Source organism: Apis mellifera, linkage group LG2 (genome assembly GCF_003254395.2).
Source record: "Apis mellifera strain DH4 linkage group LG2, Amel_HAv3.1, whole genome shotgun sequence".
Taxonomy (NCBI): Eukaryota; Metazoa; Arthropoda; class Insecta; order Hymenoptera; family Apidae; genus Apis; species Apis mellifera.
Window position 1 is genome coordinate 7,052,661 of NC_037639.1, and position 20,772 is coordinate 7,073,432.

At 41.5% G+C, this 20,772-nt stretch overlaps 1 protein-coding gene across 20 annotated transcripts in view; it reads left to right on the forward strand.

Annotated features, from left to right (window-relative positions):
* The first annotated feature begins 2,498 nt into the window (after positions 1–2,498).
* Positions 2,499–20,772, forward strand: part of LOC551123 (RNA-binding protein Musashi homolog Rbp6) — a 739,303-nt gene continuing 721,029 nt past the window's right edge. For 7 of the 20 annotated variants that reach the window (XM_026439272.1, XM_026439267.1, XM_026439279.1 and 4 more), the window contains exons 1-2: positions 2,502–3,971; positions 6,788–6,828. In XM_026439272.1, coding sequence (XP_026295057.1) covers positions 3,907–3,971; positions 6,788–6,828 — 106 coding nt within the window. In that variant the 5' untranslated portion in view covers positions 2,502–3,906. Of the gene's footprint in view, positions 3,972–6,392; positions 6,577–6,787; positions 6,829–6,977; positions 7,093–20,772 lie in introns of those variants that run through there. The other 13 variants (XM_026439278.1, XM_026439274.1, XM_026439285.1 and 10 more) reach the window with 8 other exon arrangements.

Consider the following 20,772-nt stretch of genomic DNA (forward strand, 5'->3'; position numbering starts at 1 on the left):
CGAATTATTGCACCTATTTCAACTCCAATTTTTCCCCCCATAATTTTATTTTTCCATGCGTCAAGATAAGTCGAGATATAAATTAGAAATAAAAGAGGATCTACCTCTTAATCTCTTATAATTTCACGATATTAAAATTGAAGTCTTGAAGTTTTAAATTAATTAAAGACACGAAATATATATACATATATACATGCGATATTAGAAAATCGATAGATGATAATTAATTTCATAGATAAAATGCTTATTATTGTTTATTTTATAATCACACGAAATTATAAGATTAAAAAATAAGTAACAGCAAGAAGGAAATTGAGTGCTCGAAAGATCTTTCACGTTTATCGCTTTGATATAATTTGATACAACTTGTTTTTATCGCAAAACTTTGTTCCTGATTATTATTATTACTGTTATTTTTAATATAAAACAGTAATATTTAATAAACACTTTGATTTTCTCAATTTTTTAAATTTTACTTTGCTTTAAACTAACTTTAATCTAACGCAAATATTAAATATCGAAACCACCTTAACAAGTGTATTTACGATTTACATTTTGATTGATTTTTCTTCTTTCGTTCCTAATCATAACGATAATTCAATTTTCGAAATTTAAAGCGCGTCACAATTATTCAATTAAGATCGAGTATAAATGCTCCCATTGTGCTCTATTTTTTTACGTTCTCGCAAACAAGATCGAAAGAAGTTTTGTCTCGCGATTCATATATATACGGGAAGGAAATTACTCTCTAACGCGAGGTTTTATAAAGGTTCAACCGTAAACTACGAATACTTGGTACGAACAATAAAAACAGGAGAGGAACTATACCCCGATTCGCATCCCATTGTTTCGCAAAGTCTCGCGTACAATTTATTTACAGCGCATGATTATAAGGCATGGCATGACGTTTCAGAAAGATGGTATCAATAAAGAAGTATCCTGTTATACATATATATATATATATACATACACCGATACCAAAAAAAAAAAAGAGAAAAAAAACAATGGGAAACAAATTTCATCGTATATAACGCTATTGTATTGCATTATCGTTTAAGCATCGTTCAATTTGAAGTGCATATAAAGTGGCGCTAATGGAATTCCACTTCCATGCCAATATACGATAGTTTTTAAGCTATCGCTAACTTTAAAACTTCCATATCCCCTTCGAGAATTTCCCGAATTTCGATTTCATTTCTTTAAAAATGTGCATATAATTACAACTTGGGGAAAGTTTAAGACACAAGTACGATCGTTTATTCAATTTTTGTTATTTCCTCTCCCATTTTCGAGCACTCGTCGAGACACATTTAATATCAAAGCAGGATCGGATAGGAAGAAAGGAAAGGAAATTTGGGTCAGAAAGAGCCCGTCTCGTATTCTTCGTCGATTCGAATAATTTTCCTTCGGACGAGTTTCATATTTGTCATAATTCCACGGGAAATTTTTGTACAAAAAACAAAATTTTCCCTCTGGACGAGACATTTTCATAAACGACACGGCTAACGCGACGGCTGTCGTTCTCGCTGTTTTCATTTTCCGCTTTTTCTTTTTTTTTTACAAATTAAACAGATCCATCGCGAGATCGATCGAAATTCAACGTGGAGCATATATTAACACGGGACAGAGGAGTACGAGAGCGAGGAGGTGAAGCCTGGATGGACGACTGTTAGGGGTTTTCGAGTAATTAGAGCAAACTGTAGCGCGAAAACACGATAACTGGACGTAACGAACCACTCGGATATCGCCGCGTACGATGAGCGTAAACAGTTACATTCCCCGTAAAACGTTACGTCTCAATCCAACAAAAATATATACATATATAAATATATATATATCCATAAAAATTCCACTCGAAACCTTCTCCAAACACCAATGTCCAAAAGGAGGAGGACCGAGTAACAGGATAAAAGATGGACCGTTTGAACGAGGCGCGCGAGAATCACGGTGGAGTGGAAAAGCGCGTTTATCGGCACGCCCGTGCGCGATCGAGCGCGGCGCCGCTCGCCACCCTTCGCGAGGACACTCGCGCGTAGGGCGAAGCGAGTCGGGCAAGTAGTGCAGGCGAGCGGGTGGTCGGACTTTTTCGTGGCGTGGAAGCGAGGCGAGCGAGCGAGCGAGCGGGCGAGCGGGCGAACAGGCGAGCAGGCGAGCAGGCCGCGGTCGGAGGCGGGTACGCGGTCGTGATCTTCCCCTCCTCTCCTCGGCCGTCCCGGCGGGCAGGGACGGCGCAAGCGCGAGATTGTCCCCCACCCCCGGTCGGCGGCGATGAAGAGAGACGGAAGGAACGGGTTGAAACGGGAGGTGGATACCGGTGGTGGGACAGAGAGGGGGACGCGGAACGGCGAGGACGAGAGAGACGGGTTGCACGCCCCGCCACCGCCGCCGAGACTGCCGCCGCCGCCGCCACCACCGCCGCCGCCGCCGCCGCCGCCGTTCTTCCCCGCCGTTTATGCCTCCCCCCCTTCCCCGCGGCACCCCTTCCCCCCGCCCCGCGCCCCGAGAGCGCAGTGTCACGTCGAACCTCTCGCAGAGCGCGTCGCACGTCCGAGTACCGGCCGCCGCCCGTCATCAGTAGTCGCCGTACCGCGCAGCCACGTAACCTCTCACCTTCTCCTTAGTTTTTAGTAGTCAGTAGTAGGGGAGAGTGTGGAGAGAAAGAGGAGAGAGAGAGAGAGAGAGAGAGAGAGAGAGAGAGCGAGAGAGAGAGGGAGAGAAAGAAAGGGAGAGAGAGAGAGAGAGAGAGAGAACGAGAGAAAGGGAGAGAAAGTGAAAGAAGAAAAGAAAAAAAAAAGAAAAACGGAAAAGAAGAGAACGAGAAACAACGGGAAGCCGATTACTGTGAGAAAAAGGGAGAAAACGAGAGGTCGACAGCCCGTTTTTTCGTCGTCGTGAGATTCTCTACTCCTCGTCGCCGTCGTTGTCGTCGTCGTCGTCGTTCTCGACGTCGCCTCCGCCGCCGTCGTCGTCTACGTGCTACGTCTACGTCGTCTACGCCGCCGTCTACGTCGTCGTCGTCGTTGTCGTCGTCGTCGTCGTCGTCGTCGTCGTCGTCGTCGTCATCGTCGTCGTCGTCGTCGTCGTCGTCGTCGTCATCATCCTTCCTCGTTGTCACCGTGTGTGCCCGCTGGCCGCCAGTCGTCGTCGGTCGTGAACAGGCTCGACGCGACCAACGCGGATCGTGCACGGTACACGGTACACGAAGTAGTTCGTCGAAATCGTAGCTCGAATCGAAAGGAAAACAAATACGTACGGGGGACGAGGGAAAGAAGGAAAAGGAGGACACGAGAGGAAAACATAGTGTGCGCGAGCAGTGAGACGTACCGCGCTTACGTTTCGTTCCACGTTCCCACCGTCCCTGTACAGTCGTGTAATTCATCGCGCGACGAGCAGAAGCGCAAAATCCCGAGGCGCACCTTCCGAAAACGACGGGAGCACCGCGCACATCGGGCTACCAGGGAAACAGAGAGAGAGATAGGTGAACAACAGGGAGGAGGAGGAGGAGGAGGCGGAGGAGGAGGAGGAGGAGGAGAAGGAAGGAGCGCGAAGGTTAAAGAGGCGCGGAGTAAACGTAATAAACGGAAGGTCTGGGAGAGGATCAACGAGAGGTAGAAGCCGCGCGTGGTGATAAGTCGCGTGAAAGTGCGTGTCGTGTCGTGCCGTGACATCGGAAGCCGTTGACACGCGAAGGATCGAGACGAGACGAGGTGTTTTTCCCATTCGACGGGGCGAACGCAGGGAGAAGATCGTTCGGGTGACCAAACGTGGTGACCGAAGGCGGAACATCGAGGCGGCTATCGGCCAGACCGGCTGCCATTGCCACTGGTACTAGTGTTACCATAGCCACTGCAACCCCGGACACGCGAGAGCGTTGTCATAACGACAAGCCGTGCGCCGCGCGTCGCTATGGAGGCCCAGAACCAGGAAATCGTTGCGAGCGGTTCGCCAGCCGAGGTGCCGAACGATCCAGGGTACGAGAAACCAGGATATCCCGTTCCCAAAAACAGGCATCTCCGCTACATCCGCCATTAATCGAAATCGAGCGTGCGAAAGTGTGTTTTGATGCCGCGCGCGAACTATTTACAACACGCGTCGTGTTGTTGTTCCTCGTCGCCTTGTGTTTCTGTTCCCCTGCTCCACGTTTTTCGAGTGTTTATTATGTTGATGCTTTCTTACCGTTCCGATACGAATCATTCGTCGTACGAAATGATTCATCGTTTGTTGTTGCGCGATTCGCCTCGTTTCGTTATTATCGCTCGGTTATCTGTACGCGACATCGTCCTAAATCGTTGTTTTCGTGGATTTTTTCGTCGCCGTGATAACGCATAGTTGGGAGCGTATATAATACGTATATATATATATAGTGTTTACGTTTGCCGGACGCGTGAATATGCGTGCCACGGCGCTCTCCTCGAACCGGTAGCGCCTTCTTTCAGTGATCAGCATCCCCCTCGAGCCTTGATGAAAGGAAAGGAAGGGAGACGAAGGGGAAAGGTTAGATGAATGGGAAAGAGGAACAGCAGGGGTCGTGGTGAAAGGGGTGAGGCAGGGAGGGAAACAGAAGTGTGACTCAACACCTTTGAATTTTGCCGCCAACGACGAAGTTCAATAGTTTCGAAAATGAATCTTTTTCGGGTATCGAGAAGTGACGGATAATGAATGTTTGTCGAAGAAATGACGAGGAAGAAAAAAGGAAAAGAATAACGGGGAAACGAGACAAACCATTGTGCTTCGAAGGGGTAAATACGGTGGTGTCACGTGATGGTGAAAGTTTTCCGGCCCTCGAGCCACAGTGTCTCGCGTCACCACGTGACTCGTGAATAAAAACAGAGGAGAAGCTCGGCTGGTTTATCAATCACCGGTTCAAACTCCTCGCGATGTTTCGTTTTTTTGTGGACGTAACCGCGTGTGTGTGGTGTATATACATATATATATATAAATATAAAACGTGTGTCGTGGAGGAAATGCAAGCACATGGAACGTTAAAATCCTTTCACGGGGATGAGAAAGTTTAGCAATTCTAGTGGAAAGTTAGACAGGTTGGTGGTGCATCGCTCGCGCGATCGATTCCGACGACGTATGATCAATGGTTTGTCCTATTAATTCTCTTGAACCTATCAACGGGGTATAGTGCGGTAGCCTACTCCAGTTCTTCGTATCACGAAGACCTAAAGAGAGAACCGAGGAGGCATCGGAGGGGACGGGGAGTGAGGACAAAGAGGGAGGAATGCGTGGGTGAGGGGAATAGGTTATATCGTGCCACGGAAAATCGATGTTCAAATGCGCCACCACGTGATTACGTCCACAACGCGAGAGTGTTATCTTGGTGGATATACAGCTCGCAGCCATAATCTTTGCTTCCCAGTAATGCCAATGCATTAGATCGCTCGTGTTATGACCTTCTTTTCAAACGTACCGAGGAGAAAAAAAGTGCGGAAGTATATAGGAGTATATAGGAGGAAGTGCACGAGAGGGGAAAAAATTGCATTGCATTTTCTCGTGGATTCACACGATTAATCGATTAATAAATACCGATATATCGAACGATTAATAACAATTGCGGACCGTTCCGTTTCGTACAACGCGTTAAATTATTTCGTGTCGGTTAGTTTCGTGCCGCAATTACCGTGCAGTATTTGTACGTTCATTGACAAGAATGTATTTGCTATAAAGACGTTATTTGTACACGACGTTACGAGGCACTGTTAAAAGTTATTCATTCGTGATTGACTGACACGTCATCAGGAGCGGCGAGATTGTTCAAATAAAACTGTGTTTTGACGACTGGTGACAATGGAAATAATTGACGGTATTAGGAGATGTAACAACGCGTATCGATTTAAACAAGTACTTAACAGTGATTAGGATAACTATTGAATGAGTAATAAAAGTGAATCTATCCGGTTTCGAAATCTCCCGGCGGTATTTATCCCTCGATATTCGAATTGGCGTTAGAAATTTTATTTTACAATAAAATGGTTTATGTCCCATTGGTTATTTGCATAAGAATAGCAACGAAGAATAATCTTTCTACGCGTTTCTTAAAGAACTCTTGCTCTAACAAGTTAAACACGATATATTTAAACGAGTCCGTATCTAGAATACATTTATATTACGACCACGCGTTTACCGTGCCCTTGCGAACTCGCGATGCGTAAAAGCTTTTACGGTACCGATTACGATAGTATTTCTCGTAAACCGGTTAATAAGTACGATTTGATACGGCGATGTAGAGCTAGGCTTGATTCGTTGCACGAGGAGATAATTTATTTTGCTATATATAATTTATTAAATTTCAAGAACATCGCAAATTAGGGATAAAATATTTTCTCGACCTTTATATTTGATACCACTAAACAAATTTAAATTCGAATAATCATCATCAATTTTAACGTAGATAATTTCAAACGATTTAGTTATTCAAAATTAGAATCGATAAATATTCATCGATATCGAAGAAAGAAGGCGCTCAGGTACGAGGAGAACACGTGTTTATTGTGTTTCGCGCGTGAATCGTTTGGTTTCTGTTTTAAATGGATGCAACGTCTCGGAAATTGAACGACGTGTTTTAATGAGGTTATTATTAATGCATAAAGAAAAGAAAAATAACCGCGAGTTGTTCAGTTGTTGGTTGATGTGTGGTGACACCTGCCGTCGACAAACGGAGACTGCGCAGGGGGTCACAATACCGGAAGTTACCCTCTGCCGGCAGTCTTCCCTATCTTCCTTCATCTGCCGGAGATGCAACCCGATGCCGATGCTGATGGATTCATCTTTCTTTTTCTAGGAAAATGTTCATCGGTGGTCTATCATGGCAGACCAGTCCAGGTATGTGATCGATATTTTTGTTTAAAAAAGAAATATCGATATTTGATCTCAGCGATCGCTTTTAAACCATGCGCCTTCTATCGTTGCACCGTTTCATGCGCGCGCATCCAGACGGTTGAATTCGAAGCGTTACATGCGCGTCCAACTGTCGTTCAAAAGTTGACGCGCATACGTTCCGTTTTGTGCAGTGATGAGTGGTTTTAATTTACTTTGTGTTGTAATTCTGATACGCCTTTGAAGTTATTCAGGATGCGTGGAAGTAAGGTAGGATCACATAATACTTTTCTATTGATTTTTAGATCGATATTGTGTAAAATATCTGTCACTCGTACGTTTCGATTTCACGTGCCCGTTGAGAGGTTAGATTGGCGATGAATTTCTAACGTAATTTACTATTATAATACTAATTAGCCGATATATTCCGTTTTCCGAGTTTATTTAAAACGAAATGAACAAGTAAAATATGAATAATACGAATAGGATAGTCATATTGATCTTCCATATCGATATTCTGTAATAGGACAAGCTTGCTTGCTTGTATTGAGACCCTCTATCGTCCATGTTCATTTTCCAACACACGTAGACACGATTCGGTTCGTATATACGGTTCGGTTCATCATAGATACATCGATATTAAGAATTATTTGAAATAATTGATTATTGTTCTTTAATTATTTAGTTGAAAAGTTATCAAATTTATTATTAAGAAATAATATATATATAATGTAAATGTCATATTTGAAATGTAATAACCATTAACCTAACCAATCAAACATAACCATTAAACTGACCATTAACCTAATCATTTAGAGCAATATTTAAAGTAGGTAAATGCAAAAATTATTCGTTAACCGGTTTAAAATTGCGAATTACGCGACATGAACTATGAATTTTACTGTTCATAGTTATTTAAATAGAAAATTATTATCGGCGATTTGACAAATTTACGATAAATGATATTATCTCGAAACAATCGAAACATTTTTTTATTACCTGCATCGTAAAATAATCTTGCTCGTTATCAAACAATGAAAATAACGATATTATTACGCGATGGAATATAATTATAAATATCGAAGAATCGCGAATATATATTCAGGACGAGCGAAGAAGTGTTCTTTTCGTGCGAAAAAGAGTTGCTTTGTAGGAATGAAGGGAGCGTGCGTGGTCGATGAGGTAATGATGAGTAGCACGTGCAAATTCAAGGCGTTCCTTTTGACGAGCTTCGGCTCGGCCTCTTGCTCGCGTGTTCGAGTGTTCGAGTTAGCAGTCCTTTTATCTTCGTTAAGAGAGACTCGTGCCGTTCGGGTGTAGGGAAGAAGGGAGACAGAAAAAAAAAAAAAAAAAAGAAGAAAAAATTGCCTCGACGAGAAGTTGGAACGCGGAACGATAATCGTATCTGGTATCAAATGGCCACGAATCGCAACGCTCGTCTTTCGTTCGTCGGCGAAAAAAAAAAAAAATAAAAAAAAAAATAAAAACGCGTGGACCGTGATAAGATTGAGAAGAATAATTGATAAATCGAGGTGTGCATGTGACACGATTTTGAGAAATTGCCACGCCAACGAGCGGAGCCGCGAGAAACGGTCTCGCGTGTCGTAAAGATTTGATCATTCGTCACGTGCAACCATTGGAGAAATCACGTTGGATACGAGCCTGGGATGTTTCTTTCGCGAGTGTTGGATCGAAAAAGAGAACGTTTTATATCGATGAGCGAAGGAACGATAATGGGACGATAAATGTCGCGGTTCGTGGGATAAAATTGTTTTTCTTGAATATAAGGGAATATAAGGATTAAGGAATCGTAAGTAAGAACGTTTTCGCGGTAGGTTTTTCACTCGAGAAAGGAAAAATTAGTTTCTCTCCACTTTTCCTTTTCGTGATCATCGAACGAATCGTTCAAATAAATCGTTTAATAATAATAATTCCGAAGGAATAATCGTTCGGAGAAGGATATAATATTCCACAGCACAATGAGACTAAGAGAATTAAATTCTTCGACGAATCGTGTAACAATTATTTCTGATTACGGTTCAGATAGGTTCGTGACATAATTAGCGATGCAATGTTTCGCCGATCTATACAAGTTTTTCCTCTTGGTCGGCTCCAATTAAAGGATCTTTTTCTTTCTCTCTCTGTTGAATTATTCAATTACGAAAAAATGTTCGTCCATTATCATGCGGAATTCGTAGGAAAAATGCATGTTAAATTACGTGACATTTAATTAACCTTTCAAACACAGTTGAAAAAAATTTGTCCTTTTTGTTTCTTTTGTGATTTCTTTATTTTTTTTTTTTTTTATTTCGGATCTTTCGCGATGAATTTGCCATATGAGCGAAAAGAGACGGTCCAATTTCTTGTAAAAAATCGACGATAATTTTCTGATTATCTCGAGAAAGAAAGAAACTGTGTCTTCGTTTCGAAGAAAAACTTTCAAGCTGCGCATCTAAAAAACGACGAACAAACACGTTCTTATTTTCCAATTGATACAATTATGCCGCATGATAAAAATTGTCCGTATTGCAAAATTAATTACAGGATTGATTAGAAATAATTTCCAAAGTTTTCATAGCAAGATTTTGTTAGATATTTTCCGATACATTTATTTGAAACTTCAAATTCTTTTTATTGTTCCAATGAAATGAGTCATAGGAGTTAAATTGATCAACTCCATTAAGATAAGTAGAATTTGCATAATTATAAAGTAACGTTATCGGTGAAATTTTGCAGAGTCACAAATTATAATTTTTTCCCCAGTATAATATCGTTATAGAATAATAATTTTGATAATAGAACGATCAAAGATTGTACAGATAAATTTTTATCTCAATTTTCTTTGATTGATATTAGAAACTACTACTCGTTTGCGTGTAATATAGTTGAAACTAGATTTTCGAAACAGGAACATTAACGTCTTATTCATGAATAGAAAGTGAAAACTCGCCATACCGGTAACTGCGATTAAACTTAATTGAATTTATCTAATTACCATCGCGCGAAGAGAAGAAAACGCGAATAAATGGCCGAGGAAATAAAATTAATTCGCGAAGACGCGCTTTTAATACACCGTTACACCGCAATGGATTATTAGCCGTGACTATCTTCTCTTTAACGAACACACAACGAAGGTATGCATAACGTTTTGCATTCGCTAATTCTTCGATCATTAACATACCGTGATAATGTACGAATTACCGGAGCAAATTCTCAAACGTTGCATAATCTCGCCGCGGTGAACGCCGAGTGCACGCTTTATCCACGAGGTTAATATTTCGAGAAACGGTCTCGCGCTTTTTGTCAATTACGCTTACGTACTGAAATAGTTTTCGTAACTCAGGGACGAGAATCTCCTGGAAAAAGAATAAAAGGAACGAAGGCGGAGTAGGCTCATTAGCGTTATTTGCCGTCGTTACATAAGTCGTGTACCGCTGTCTCGCTTCATCCTCTTCTTCCATCGTTCTTCTCATCGTTTGCTTTGTCAGAACAGCCTTTCCCGTGACTCGATTCCACGCGATGAAAAGTGAAACAATACGAGGAGAGAGAAAAAAAAAAAAAAAAGAAAAAAGAATTCAAACCTGGAGGAAGAGCTCTTTTCTGTTTCACGCCACGTGTGTAACCATTTTCTCGTTTGTTGGGGCCATCGGTCTCGGTGGCTCTGTGATAAATCTACGCGCAAATGTTCTAAGAACTAAGAATAAACTTCGAACGGTTTTCGAGATTTCGCGGTGGACGACGAATTTGCCGGTGAATTATCGCGGAACAATGATCGATCGATGCCACGTTCGCGCTCCATTTCCAACGGTTCAGCCTTCCTTTCATCGGCGACGCTGCGAGAAAGCGTGTCTGAGGTAGAAAAAGCGGAGCAGTCGTCCGGCCGTTGTGCACCGCGTCGTAAAACCGTGTTTTGCGCCGCTCTGTTCCGCAAAAGTTCATAGGTATAAAGATGCGGTGTGCGGCAAGCGTGGGAAAGCGCCTACGACGTGTATGCTGCCTCTATGGTTCATCGCGGATATGGAGCGAGTTACTGTCTGAAACAGTAGGTCTGAAATAATTGTATTCGTGGAAAATGACTGGGCCGGGCCCGCAGAAATTCCTTGCCCCCGGTCTCAAGTTTTCTCTAACAGGTTCATTCATAGGTCGACACTCTGACTCCGGCCGGATTTATTCCATATTTTAGATCGCGCGGAAATTTGATTAATGGCCAGGTATTAGAAAAATTTAAAAATATATCTAAGCCAACTTGAGTTAAAGATGAGAGAAGTTACGTGAATATGTATTCGAAAGTGCTTCCTTATATATATCTCCTACCGAGATACCGTACGAGTGTAGGATTATAAAATAGCAGGTACTGTCGTTAAGTAAAAATATAACAAGGTCTGGAACACGTGTAAAGCTTAAGCTATTTAAATTGTATATAAGGAATTGCATATAGAAAAAAAAAAAGGAATGCACGGATGAAATATCATAAGGAATATCATCGCGATCAATCATCGTGCAATTTCGTGTGCAACGTTATATCGTTATTCAGTAAATATTAACGTGCTCGGTAAACGAATAAAAAAAAAAAGATCCTAAACAGATAGAAATCTCATTTTAAATGTATTTCCATTACTTCGACCATCTACTTCTGAATCACTCGGTATATCGGGCACCAGAGATCCACGATTGTTCGCCGTGAATTCCATTAAATATCGCAATCCCGTATGAACTATTAGTATGTATCAGATATACTTTAGCATTCCTAGGTCTCGTTTCGTTCTACCTTTCTCTTTCACCTTTTTCCCACTGAAAAAGTACATTGCCGTGACCGAGACGAGCCAGTTTGTCGTTGCAAACTCAGATAGAGAGAGAAAGAGAAAAACGGAAGAAACGAAACGTCAGAGTGGCGAGGAAAAATACTCGTTCTTCTCGGTTATATCTATCCGAGCGTTAGCGTGTCCACGTCAAGGCGGTCGTGCACGGAAGACCTCGTGGTGCGTGCGACTCGTGAGCGGAGCTCGGGTTCGCTTCACCGATCGCTTCATCGTGGCGCACGAAGTTTCGCGAGGCTTACGAGACAGTGTCGCATTACGAGCCGCATAATCCCGCGTGTTGGAACGTAATACGGAATCGCTGGTTCCGGTACCGAGTTGGCGGTGTGTTACGCAAACGCTCGCCTATCATTGAAATCGTTTCGTTAGCTTCGACGATTTCTTTCTTTCCTTTTTTTTTTTTTTTTCTTCCTGATAGAAATTGATTTTACTTTCTACGAAGAATTTTCTACGATTTCGTTCGATCGATTTATTTTTTTTTTTTTTGGGGGGAAAAAATAACTTTCTCTCCGTTCGTGAAAGTTTACGAGATGATCTTTTAAAGATTCGTTTTCTTTTTTTTTTTCTTTTCAATTACTTTGAATGGTACGCTTTACACGTCATTTATCATCGAATGTTTGGGGAGAAAGGAGGATTCGTTAATGAGGATGACAATTTAAAGGGAAACGATTTGAAAGAAAAGATTCTTAGAGAAAGATTGTTTTTTCGATCTCGATTGAAAAAAGAGATCGGACAGTTCTCGAAATCCAATCCGTCGAGACCACCGCACGTTTCCGTTTATATTTGATTGGCCGCGGAGGGTTTCCCATTGTGATCAGGGCAGACATTTCTAACTCGGCGTGTTTGCCGATTCAATCGGTTATTCGCAGTGCGTATATTAATGTACGTATTACATCGATAATGCGATTTCAAAATGCGGTTTCGCGTCCAAAGAGTGATTACGTATTAATCATGTGCACGGTGCACGATGTGTAATTTGTCAGGGAGATTTGATGGATCGAACAATATGAAAACGGTTAAAAATGATTCCCTAATTAATGGCCGGTTTAATATCTTCTTGTTAAAATGTAGACGTAAAAATATCAGGGATTGTAAAATGATTTTAGAATCCGAGGTTATGACACCTCGGGGGAAATAAAACCGAGGATTTATTTCGTTTTGTTTAATGCAAACTATGCTCGCTTGCTTCTATTCGTCGGAATATGCACATGGAATAATAGTCATCGGTGATTACGCGTTTACGACAGTTACGTGCTATTGCAAGGTAACAAAATGTTATGCGTGACAGTAACCATAAAGGCAGAACTAGGAAAGATAAGAATATTCGAGGAAACTAATGATGATCTTTCCTCGTCTCGCTGAGAGACGTTGAAACGACAAAGAACGTATCTAGATTCGCAACTTATATATATCGTTTCAAACGTCTCTTCCTTTTTTTTTTTTTTATTATTACCTTCAATCCTCCAAAGTAGAAACGAGCCAGTTTTCCATTCCTCGCCCCATTTTTATCTCACCGCCGTTCCTCCGCAATATTTTCCAAAAATATCGGCTCCCATGATCTGCTGCCCGCCATTTGCATACCGCGCGACGATTGTCTCGGCGAGCGTCTTTTGTTTAAGTCCTCTGGATCCCCCCCCTCCCCACCGGTAGTCACGCTTTCCAGCAATTACATTTTTCAGTTGGCAGTTGTTCACCTCGTATCCCAGAGTTATCGTAGGCTGGTTCGAGCCATAATCTCGCCTTTTATGATTTTATCGCAGGGGAGTTGCATATACGTGCACGCGTCACAGTTTAACGGCAAGCACATGCGCCCGATCGTGGAAGGATATCCGAGATGTGTGCCATTTTTTTCGCTTCGTGTTTTACGTTTGCCCTTTTGTTTACCGTCTCTCGCCGAGATTACGAGCGAGTGTTACCTTAATCCGTTTCATTCTCCGTGATTTCAAGATATCCAGCATAGTTCCACGTACGTAAAAGCACGCGTAAAAAAAAACTTTTTACTTGTTAAACCGCGCAACGTAAAACCGCACGTTCTTCAGATATGGATATATTGTGCACGTGGAAAAAAGAAATTTGAAATTTTTTTTTTTCTTCTCTTTTTCTTCCAAATGTTTCGCGACTACTATATAAAAAAAACACACACACACACATATACACACACTCTTTATAAAGATGTCGAGAACAATGGTATTCGACGACTCTTCAATTCGAGCATAGAATCCAATGAAATCCTGATCCGTGCGTCTGGTTTCACTGGATGGTTTCGATTATTTTCTTCGACGATTTTATCTTTTACATCCGACGTGTTCGTTGTAAGGAATTGTAAATAGGTGTGAATTGGTATGAAAATCTTGATATTGTGTCGCTTGCGAACGATTGTTCACAGTTTGAAAAGTGTATTTTTGAAATTACGTAAGCAGACTACCTTTTTTTTTTTTTACGTGGAATTAGATTCATTTGCCGGATAACTCGTTTTCCTTCTCGTACGCACGTGGTTTTCATTGGCCGGCGCCTTGATATTTCAAGTCATTCAAATGGTTACTTGGCAGTTTGGGCCGGTTCCAGGTATTGTCGAAACATCGTGGCACAACGTGCACGATGCTTACGAGCGTGCATCAGTTTGCACCTAACTCTCATCGCTTTCTGCGCCGGTTAACGACAATACCGTGTTACACCGACGAAAAACGAGTACACAGCGATGAAAGCTTCCAATTCAAATTGCTTTCCGTCATTGCTGGCCTCGGCCGCCGCGCATTGTTTCTACAATTTCGACTGTACGTAATAATTTATTGTTTCGTGTACAAGCAACGGATCGCGATTCGGAGAGCGACGCAAATCGCCGCTATTCCGTTTTTTAATATCAAATAATGTTTTTTTTTCTTTTTTCTTTTTTCTTTTTTCTTCTCCTTCTCGAGGGGGAACAATACATTTCACTGTCACCGCCTTTTGACAGACATTTTGCATTTGATTACCCTCTTTGTTCCGTGTCCCGTTTTAAGTGGAATCGGTACAGTCACGGATCGTAGGACGTAACAATAATGATCATTTTCTTATTCAACGATTGAAAATTACATAATTTTTTCCTATAATTATTGCAAATCATTAAACCGCGTTACAATATAAGAGAATAAAAAAACTAATTTACACGTAATTATTTTTGAAGTATAATAACCTTAATTCTTACGTATAATCGTTACCATAATTATCGTAATGGTTCTCTTTTTTTTTCCTTTTTTCTTTTTTTTCCATAAATGCATTCAACGTATTTCTCAGAGTTCGTTTCAAGAAAGTAGATATATTTATAATATATATCGTTAGTTATGGATGAATAATTCAGTTAAATGAAAAAAAAGAGAGGAAAAAAACGTGTTACGTATCGAGCGAATCTCTGATCTTCTTCTGCCAGGCCTTCGTAATTCGTTATACACGCACGTTTCGAGGCGAAAACGTTATCAACGCTTCGAAGATATCGAGCCCAAGATAGGGAAAAAGCTTTCGACATTTTTCCCGACTTCGTCGTCGTCTTTGTCGTCTTAGCCGACGCGGTGTCTGATGCAATCGTGCGCAACAGACTCTCCTCGACACTCTCGCTATTTTTAAACGTAATTGCACCCGGCCGTTTTAATAGGCGAACTCTAGAGAGAGCGTGGCTTAAAGATGGAAAAGAGAGGAGCGTGCGGAAACGTGGGAAATTTGTCTTCGTTCTTTCACGGATTTCGCGAGCCGCCAATTTCCAACCCGCTTTTTCCGCCTCTGTTTCTGCCTTCGTCGTTTCGCGCGGACAGTACAATGACTTTGACGCGAGAGATTCGCAATTTATATTGTCAATCGTCATAAACAAAAGATTATTATCCATCCATTAAATTTATTTATCTTTCCATCCGTCTTCTAATCATTCTTCTCCAATATTCATATTAGAGAAAAAAAAATATATATTCGACGAAATAATTAACTCGTAACTAACTTATGGAAAATCTCTCGTAACGCGTCATCGAAGCTACGTACCCGTCTCATCTCCTCGATAATCTTTTCTAAACCGCTCCTCCTATTTTTTGTGTGCAACGTTTTAAAGAGAGGAGGAGCGTGCGAGTAGGTTAACTCGGCGGACGAAACGGTAGGAGGTGGAGATTGGCTACAGGATGGTCGCCCATGCAGCCGCTCTTAAACTAACGCCAATTAGTAGCGCGGCACACCGCGGAGTACACCTATAAATAGGCCGTTAGATAGGTCTGGGTTGAATTGGGTAAGCGTTAGGTTGCGTATTAACGGGCCGCTAATGACGCAGCGTGCGGGGGGGCAGGGATGGGGAGAAGAGGGGCGTTCTCGGGGCATTCGAAAATTCGTTTCTAAATTTGCGACCTGGCGCTCCTCGCGCTGCGCTGGTGAAAATCTCGCGCGAATCGAGAGATATCCCCTCGCGCGGGGAAACCCGTAAAGCGCCGCCGCTTGATCCCGCACGCGGTTGTCACGGGGCCAATTTAATTTCGCCGGGTTTAGATATTAGATAGACGCGAGGCGTTTTCAATTTTGGATCGTTAAAGGCGATGCGTGGGAAGGAGGTACACGAGCCTCGCCTAGCGCGTATTCGCGTGCACGATATTCGAACGGGCGCGCCCCTTTCGCCGTTTAATCCGATCCGCGGATTGGAAACGCGAAATTGCCACGGAATCGTATCGTCGAACGGCGTCGAATCCCTTCTCCTCCTCCTCCTGCCCCTCACCGTGCGTGCAGGGAAGCTTTGCGTGCCTGGAAGAGATAGGGATCCTTTTTCCACCGTTCAATTTTCGATCCGATGTAAGTCGGATCTTTGATTCGATTACGATCGAGGGGAGGGGGAGATGGGAGAGGGAGCGATTAATCGTGAAAAGTTGAAGGAAGAAGCGAGCGCTCGGTTTTCTCTCGGTTGGAAGGTTCCGTTCGGCATCTGGGTAGTGAATGAGAAGAAGAAGAGGTAAATGGCGAACCGTCGGGCTGGAAAGGGTAGGCCATCGAGGGGAGGCGGAGGGAGGCGGGCGGGACGGAAGAAAAGGAAGAAGAGGGAGTCGATCGGTCAGCTGACTGATGGCTGGCTCGTCCTTGTCCCCCTTCGCCTCTTCCTCGTTCGTTTGAAAGCCGCTAAGGGGGCCTTAATTACGCAACTAGGTCGAAAGGGGCGTCTAATTTATTTGCAGCGACATAGGTGACTGCTTGCGGGCCTCTCCGCCTCTCCGACAGCTAGCTTGTTAGCGAGGCGTATTTGTTAACATAAAGGGAGGTCAATGACTCTTGTGACATCGTTTCGGTTTACGTTTTCAACGTCACGTTTTTTGTCGGTTTCCTCTTTTTCTTCTTCTTCTTCTCTTTTCTTTTCTTTTTCCTTTTAATCCTTTTCTTTTCTCTCGCGGATCTCGTGGTGTTACGCGGCGAAAAATGTCGCGATGAAAAAGCCAATTCGAAAAGGAGGTGGATGTGTATATAACGATACGGATGGAATTCGTTGCTCCACCAGCGTGACGAGCGAAATGCCGATTTGGAAGAGTGGAGAAATAAAACTTGCGTTGTTTCGTCGACTCGTATATAACTTCTCCTCTTGTTGTGTCTTGTGACGAGGCGATGTATAGGGTGTGAAAGATCGAGACGTATGTTAATGAGCATTTCTTCTTTTTTTTTTCTTTTTCTTTTTCTTTCGCTGGGAATAATCCTTAAGGAACAAAGGAACACGTTTTTCTTGTACTATATAAGTGAGAAGAATTTAATGCCAACGATTAAATTATATCTATTCCTTTCTTATGCATATTAGTTAATGTTACCATCTAATAAAAGTCAAGATATTTATGCGCCATAAAATTAAATCGGTAATGATTTCTTATAATTTTTCTTTTTTTTTTTTCCCCCCTTTTCTTTTAACAACTCGCGTTACACTCGCGCAACACTCTCCGAAACTCCGTTTTTAAATCCTATTTTGCATACCATAAATCAGTGGTTGCCAACTAACGGTATTAGCACGCGAGCTTATTTTTAGCGACGCGCGGGGATTGTGCACAAGGGGTTTGAAAAATCGGTTTAAAATAAAAAAGCACGCGTATCGCGAAACTTATCGCAAGATTACAAACACCACGATCCAGAGATTTAATAATGCACGATGCATTTTACACGCGCGTTTCCATAAGATTTATTTATCACACCGTACCTTTTTTTTTTTTTCAACTTGCCCAAAACATCGGACACTGTCCGCTCGCATGCTCACCCCGTATCCACTTCCTAGTTTCGATAATCTACCGGTATATTAAACAACGGTATCTTTCATCTTCCTCGACGAGTGTGTCACGCTTTCCCGTTTCGCGCCATTGAACAAATATCAATGTTCATTCCCGGTATCATTCAAAAGCATGGCTTTAATCTTATCCATCGTGTCGCGTGAATATCCGACGCCGGGTTAGATTCGAGTTAGCAGTCCCTGACGTAAGACAATTTTGCAATTCAAATGGCCTGAATTATGGTGCCATTAATTTCGGTTTTATTGCATTTCCCGCCGTGGCCGTTCGAATCACTGTTAAACCGTTTGCAATTTTGTGGTATTGCACTTCTTACCTCGCAGTGCTTTTTTCCCCAACGTATCTTGGGGGGAGAAATTATCATTTGGCAAACGAATGGAAAATCCGTGAACGAAATCTATACGAAACGTTTAAATTTCAATCTTTTTAAACGGGGATTATAACTCCTCTGCTGCCAAGCGCACCAAATTATTGTAAGACTATTTATCGTCTCGTCTCGTTTTTCCCTCCTCCAACTTTTTAGACTTTCTTAATTATCCTGATCCGAGTCGAGTACTACTACTTGGAAAATATTTCGCGGTTCCATAAATTTTCTTCGGTTTGAATTGCTTAACTTCGGCTCGCTCGGTGTCCTCTTAACCAGCAGCGGATTACTTTTTAACAATGACAACTCTGTTCAAAATAATTGTTAACTTTTTTCTTTTTTTAAAAAAGAAAGTTTAAGTTCTTTTCAGTCTTCAGTTTCGAAATAAATCCCGATCCTTGGTTGATCTTTCGAAAGATTTCTACCATTCGTGTATCTCGGATCGTAGACTCGTTATATCGATACGCTCATTCTCAGAAATCTCGTGTGGATATCTCGTCATCTTGTTCAGCTTCGTTCAAAAACATATAATCAAGTGCATGCGCTTGTAGAAATAGCGATCTGTACGGTACGATCGTCTAATTCTGCCAGGCTGCACAAGACGTCCGAACAAGACGTGCGTTGTTCTGATGCGTAATGCATGAGCAGAAGAATTTTGTAACCGTTGGTTCCCCTTATCGGGCGAGGCGTTGTCACGTGTATATTTGCATCTTTCCGTTCCCTTTATTCTTCATCCCTTGTAACAGATAAGAGACCGACGACCCTGGATGGAGATAAAAACCGAGTTTTTTTTTTGTTAAACGAGCGTATTATCAGTCTCGTGTCACGTTCTCGCGTGGTCAAATTTGTAGAGCAACACCATCTCATCTAAAAAAAAAGAGGGGCCATTTTGTAAAGAAATCTCTGATAGGTTTTTTTTTGGAAAGAATATTTTCCATCTTTTTTTCAGATTTTTTCCTAGCATTGCTATTGATTTAGGTTCTATATATTTTATATTATTACAATTTTGTATTGTGAAAGAATTATTTTTTTCTGTGTACTTTTAGAGGATCATTATATTTTTAATTTTTTTTTTTTTATATATTTGAGAAGATTTCAGGTGATTGTTTTTATAAATGTTTGTAATAATATGAATACGATATACGATTACAAAAAAATTACATTTGGAATAAATGTAATTATAAAACGAAATGGTAATTTGTTAATAAATTCGGGAAGAAATGTAGAATTATCAGTTTTACTCATCTATCGATAATATCGATGATTAATATTTCGATTCGAATTCTGGTAATTAATTATAATGTGTCAATTATAAGATAGATTTCACTCGTAACTAAAATCATCTCATAACTTCCTGATTAGAGTGTACTGTTCATACTATGTGCTGTTACATTATATTTGATTTTCCACTCGGTCTCTTCTATTTAGGTCATGTCATGAGCTTGACCCATACTATTATCAACAATGATTTCTCTATTCGGGCGATAAGTGCTGGCGAGTTATTTCGATTCGAATTCCATTGCTTTTTATTCAATTATCTCTGTTATTAATCGCGAGTGTCTTCATTTAGTTTTCAATTATATAAATATATTTCAATCAAATTCGTTTTTTTAATTGCAAGAATTAATATGCAATCACTTCCTCCACGTTGCAATAATGATAAACAGAAAGGAGACAAACAAGATGAGTTTAATCTTTTTGATGAAATTATCATCGAAACTTTAAGATTAAGTTTCTATTTTGTACGGCGATAATAGGAAAAGGTCAATGAACACGAATAAAATGATTAGGAATTTTAGACTTTTGGAGAATATAAAAATTGGAAAGCTTTCTGAAAAGAGGATTTTTATAAAACAAAAAAGTAAATAGAGTATTTCTTTCAAATATATCAATAATCTCGAATATTTAAAATTGAAAATAAATATCATTTTCAAATTTATCCTCACGAATCACGAATTCATTTGCTTCAACGTTTCGTCATTCTATTGATCCCATAAGTCGGCTATCTCCACGATCGATCATTTTATTTCCAATCCAACTCTATCTCACGATTTTCGCCAACCTTTCCTTTCTGTTTGTCTTCGAGTTCCGCGCCAGATGTGTTCCCGCCCCTGTTTTTCGTCCCGTATTTGCGCTGCTCGCGTACACCGGCGGCGACGTTTGACCGAGAAACGTGGTCCCGAAGTCCCAAGAAATCGGCAGAAAGATAGAAATTCGGGAAGAATCGAATAAGTGGAGGGGAATAAGGGGTGATGCAAGCATAAATGTTTATATTACGCGTCGCTCGATAACGCTTCGTTATCGGCCTCGTCTTTGAACCTAGTCGTGGCGTGAACGGGACGAGCCGGATGTGATTCTATGCTCGAAATGAGGAGGAAATGCGAGCGAAAGTGTCCGTGGCGAAATTTCGAGTGAAAATCAAACTGAAATAGATTTTCGTCGGAATGGATGGGACGATGATTCACTTCGCTTGTGATTTTCGCGCGTGCTTTCATCTTGTCTTATTTTTCGCGCC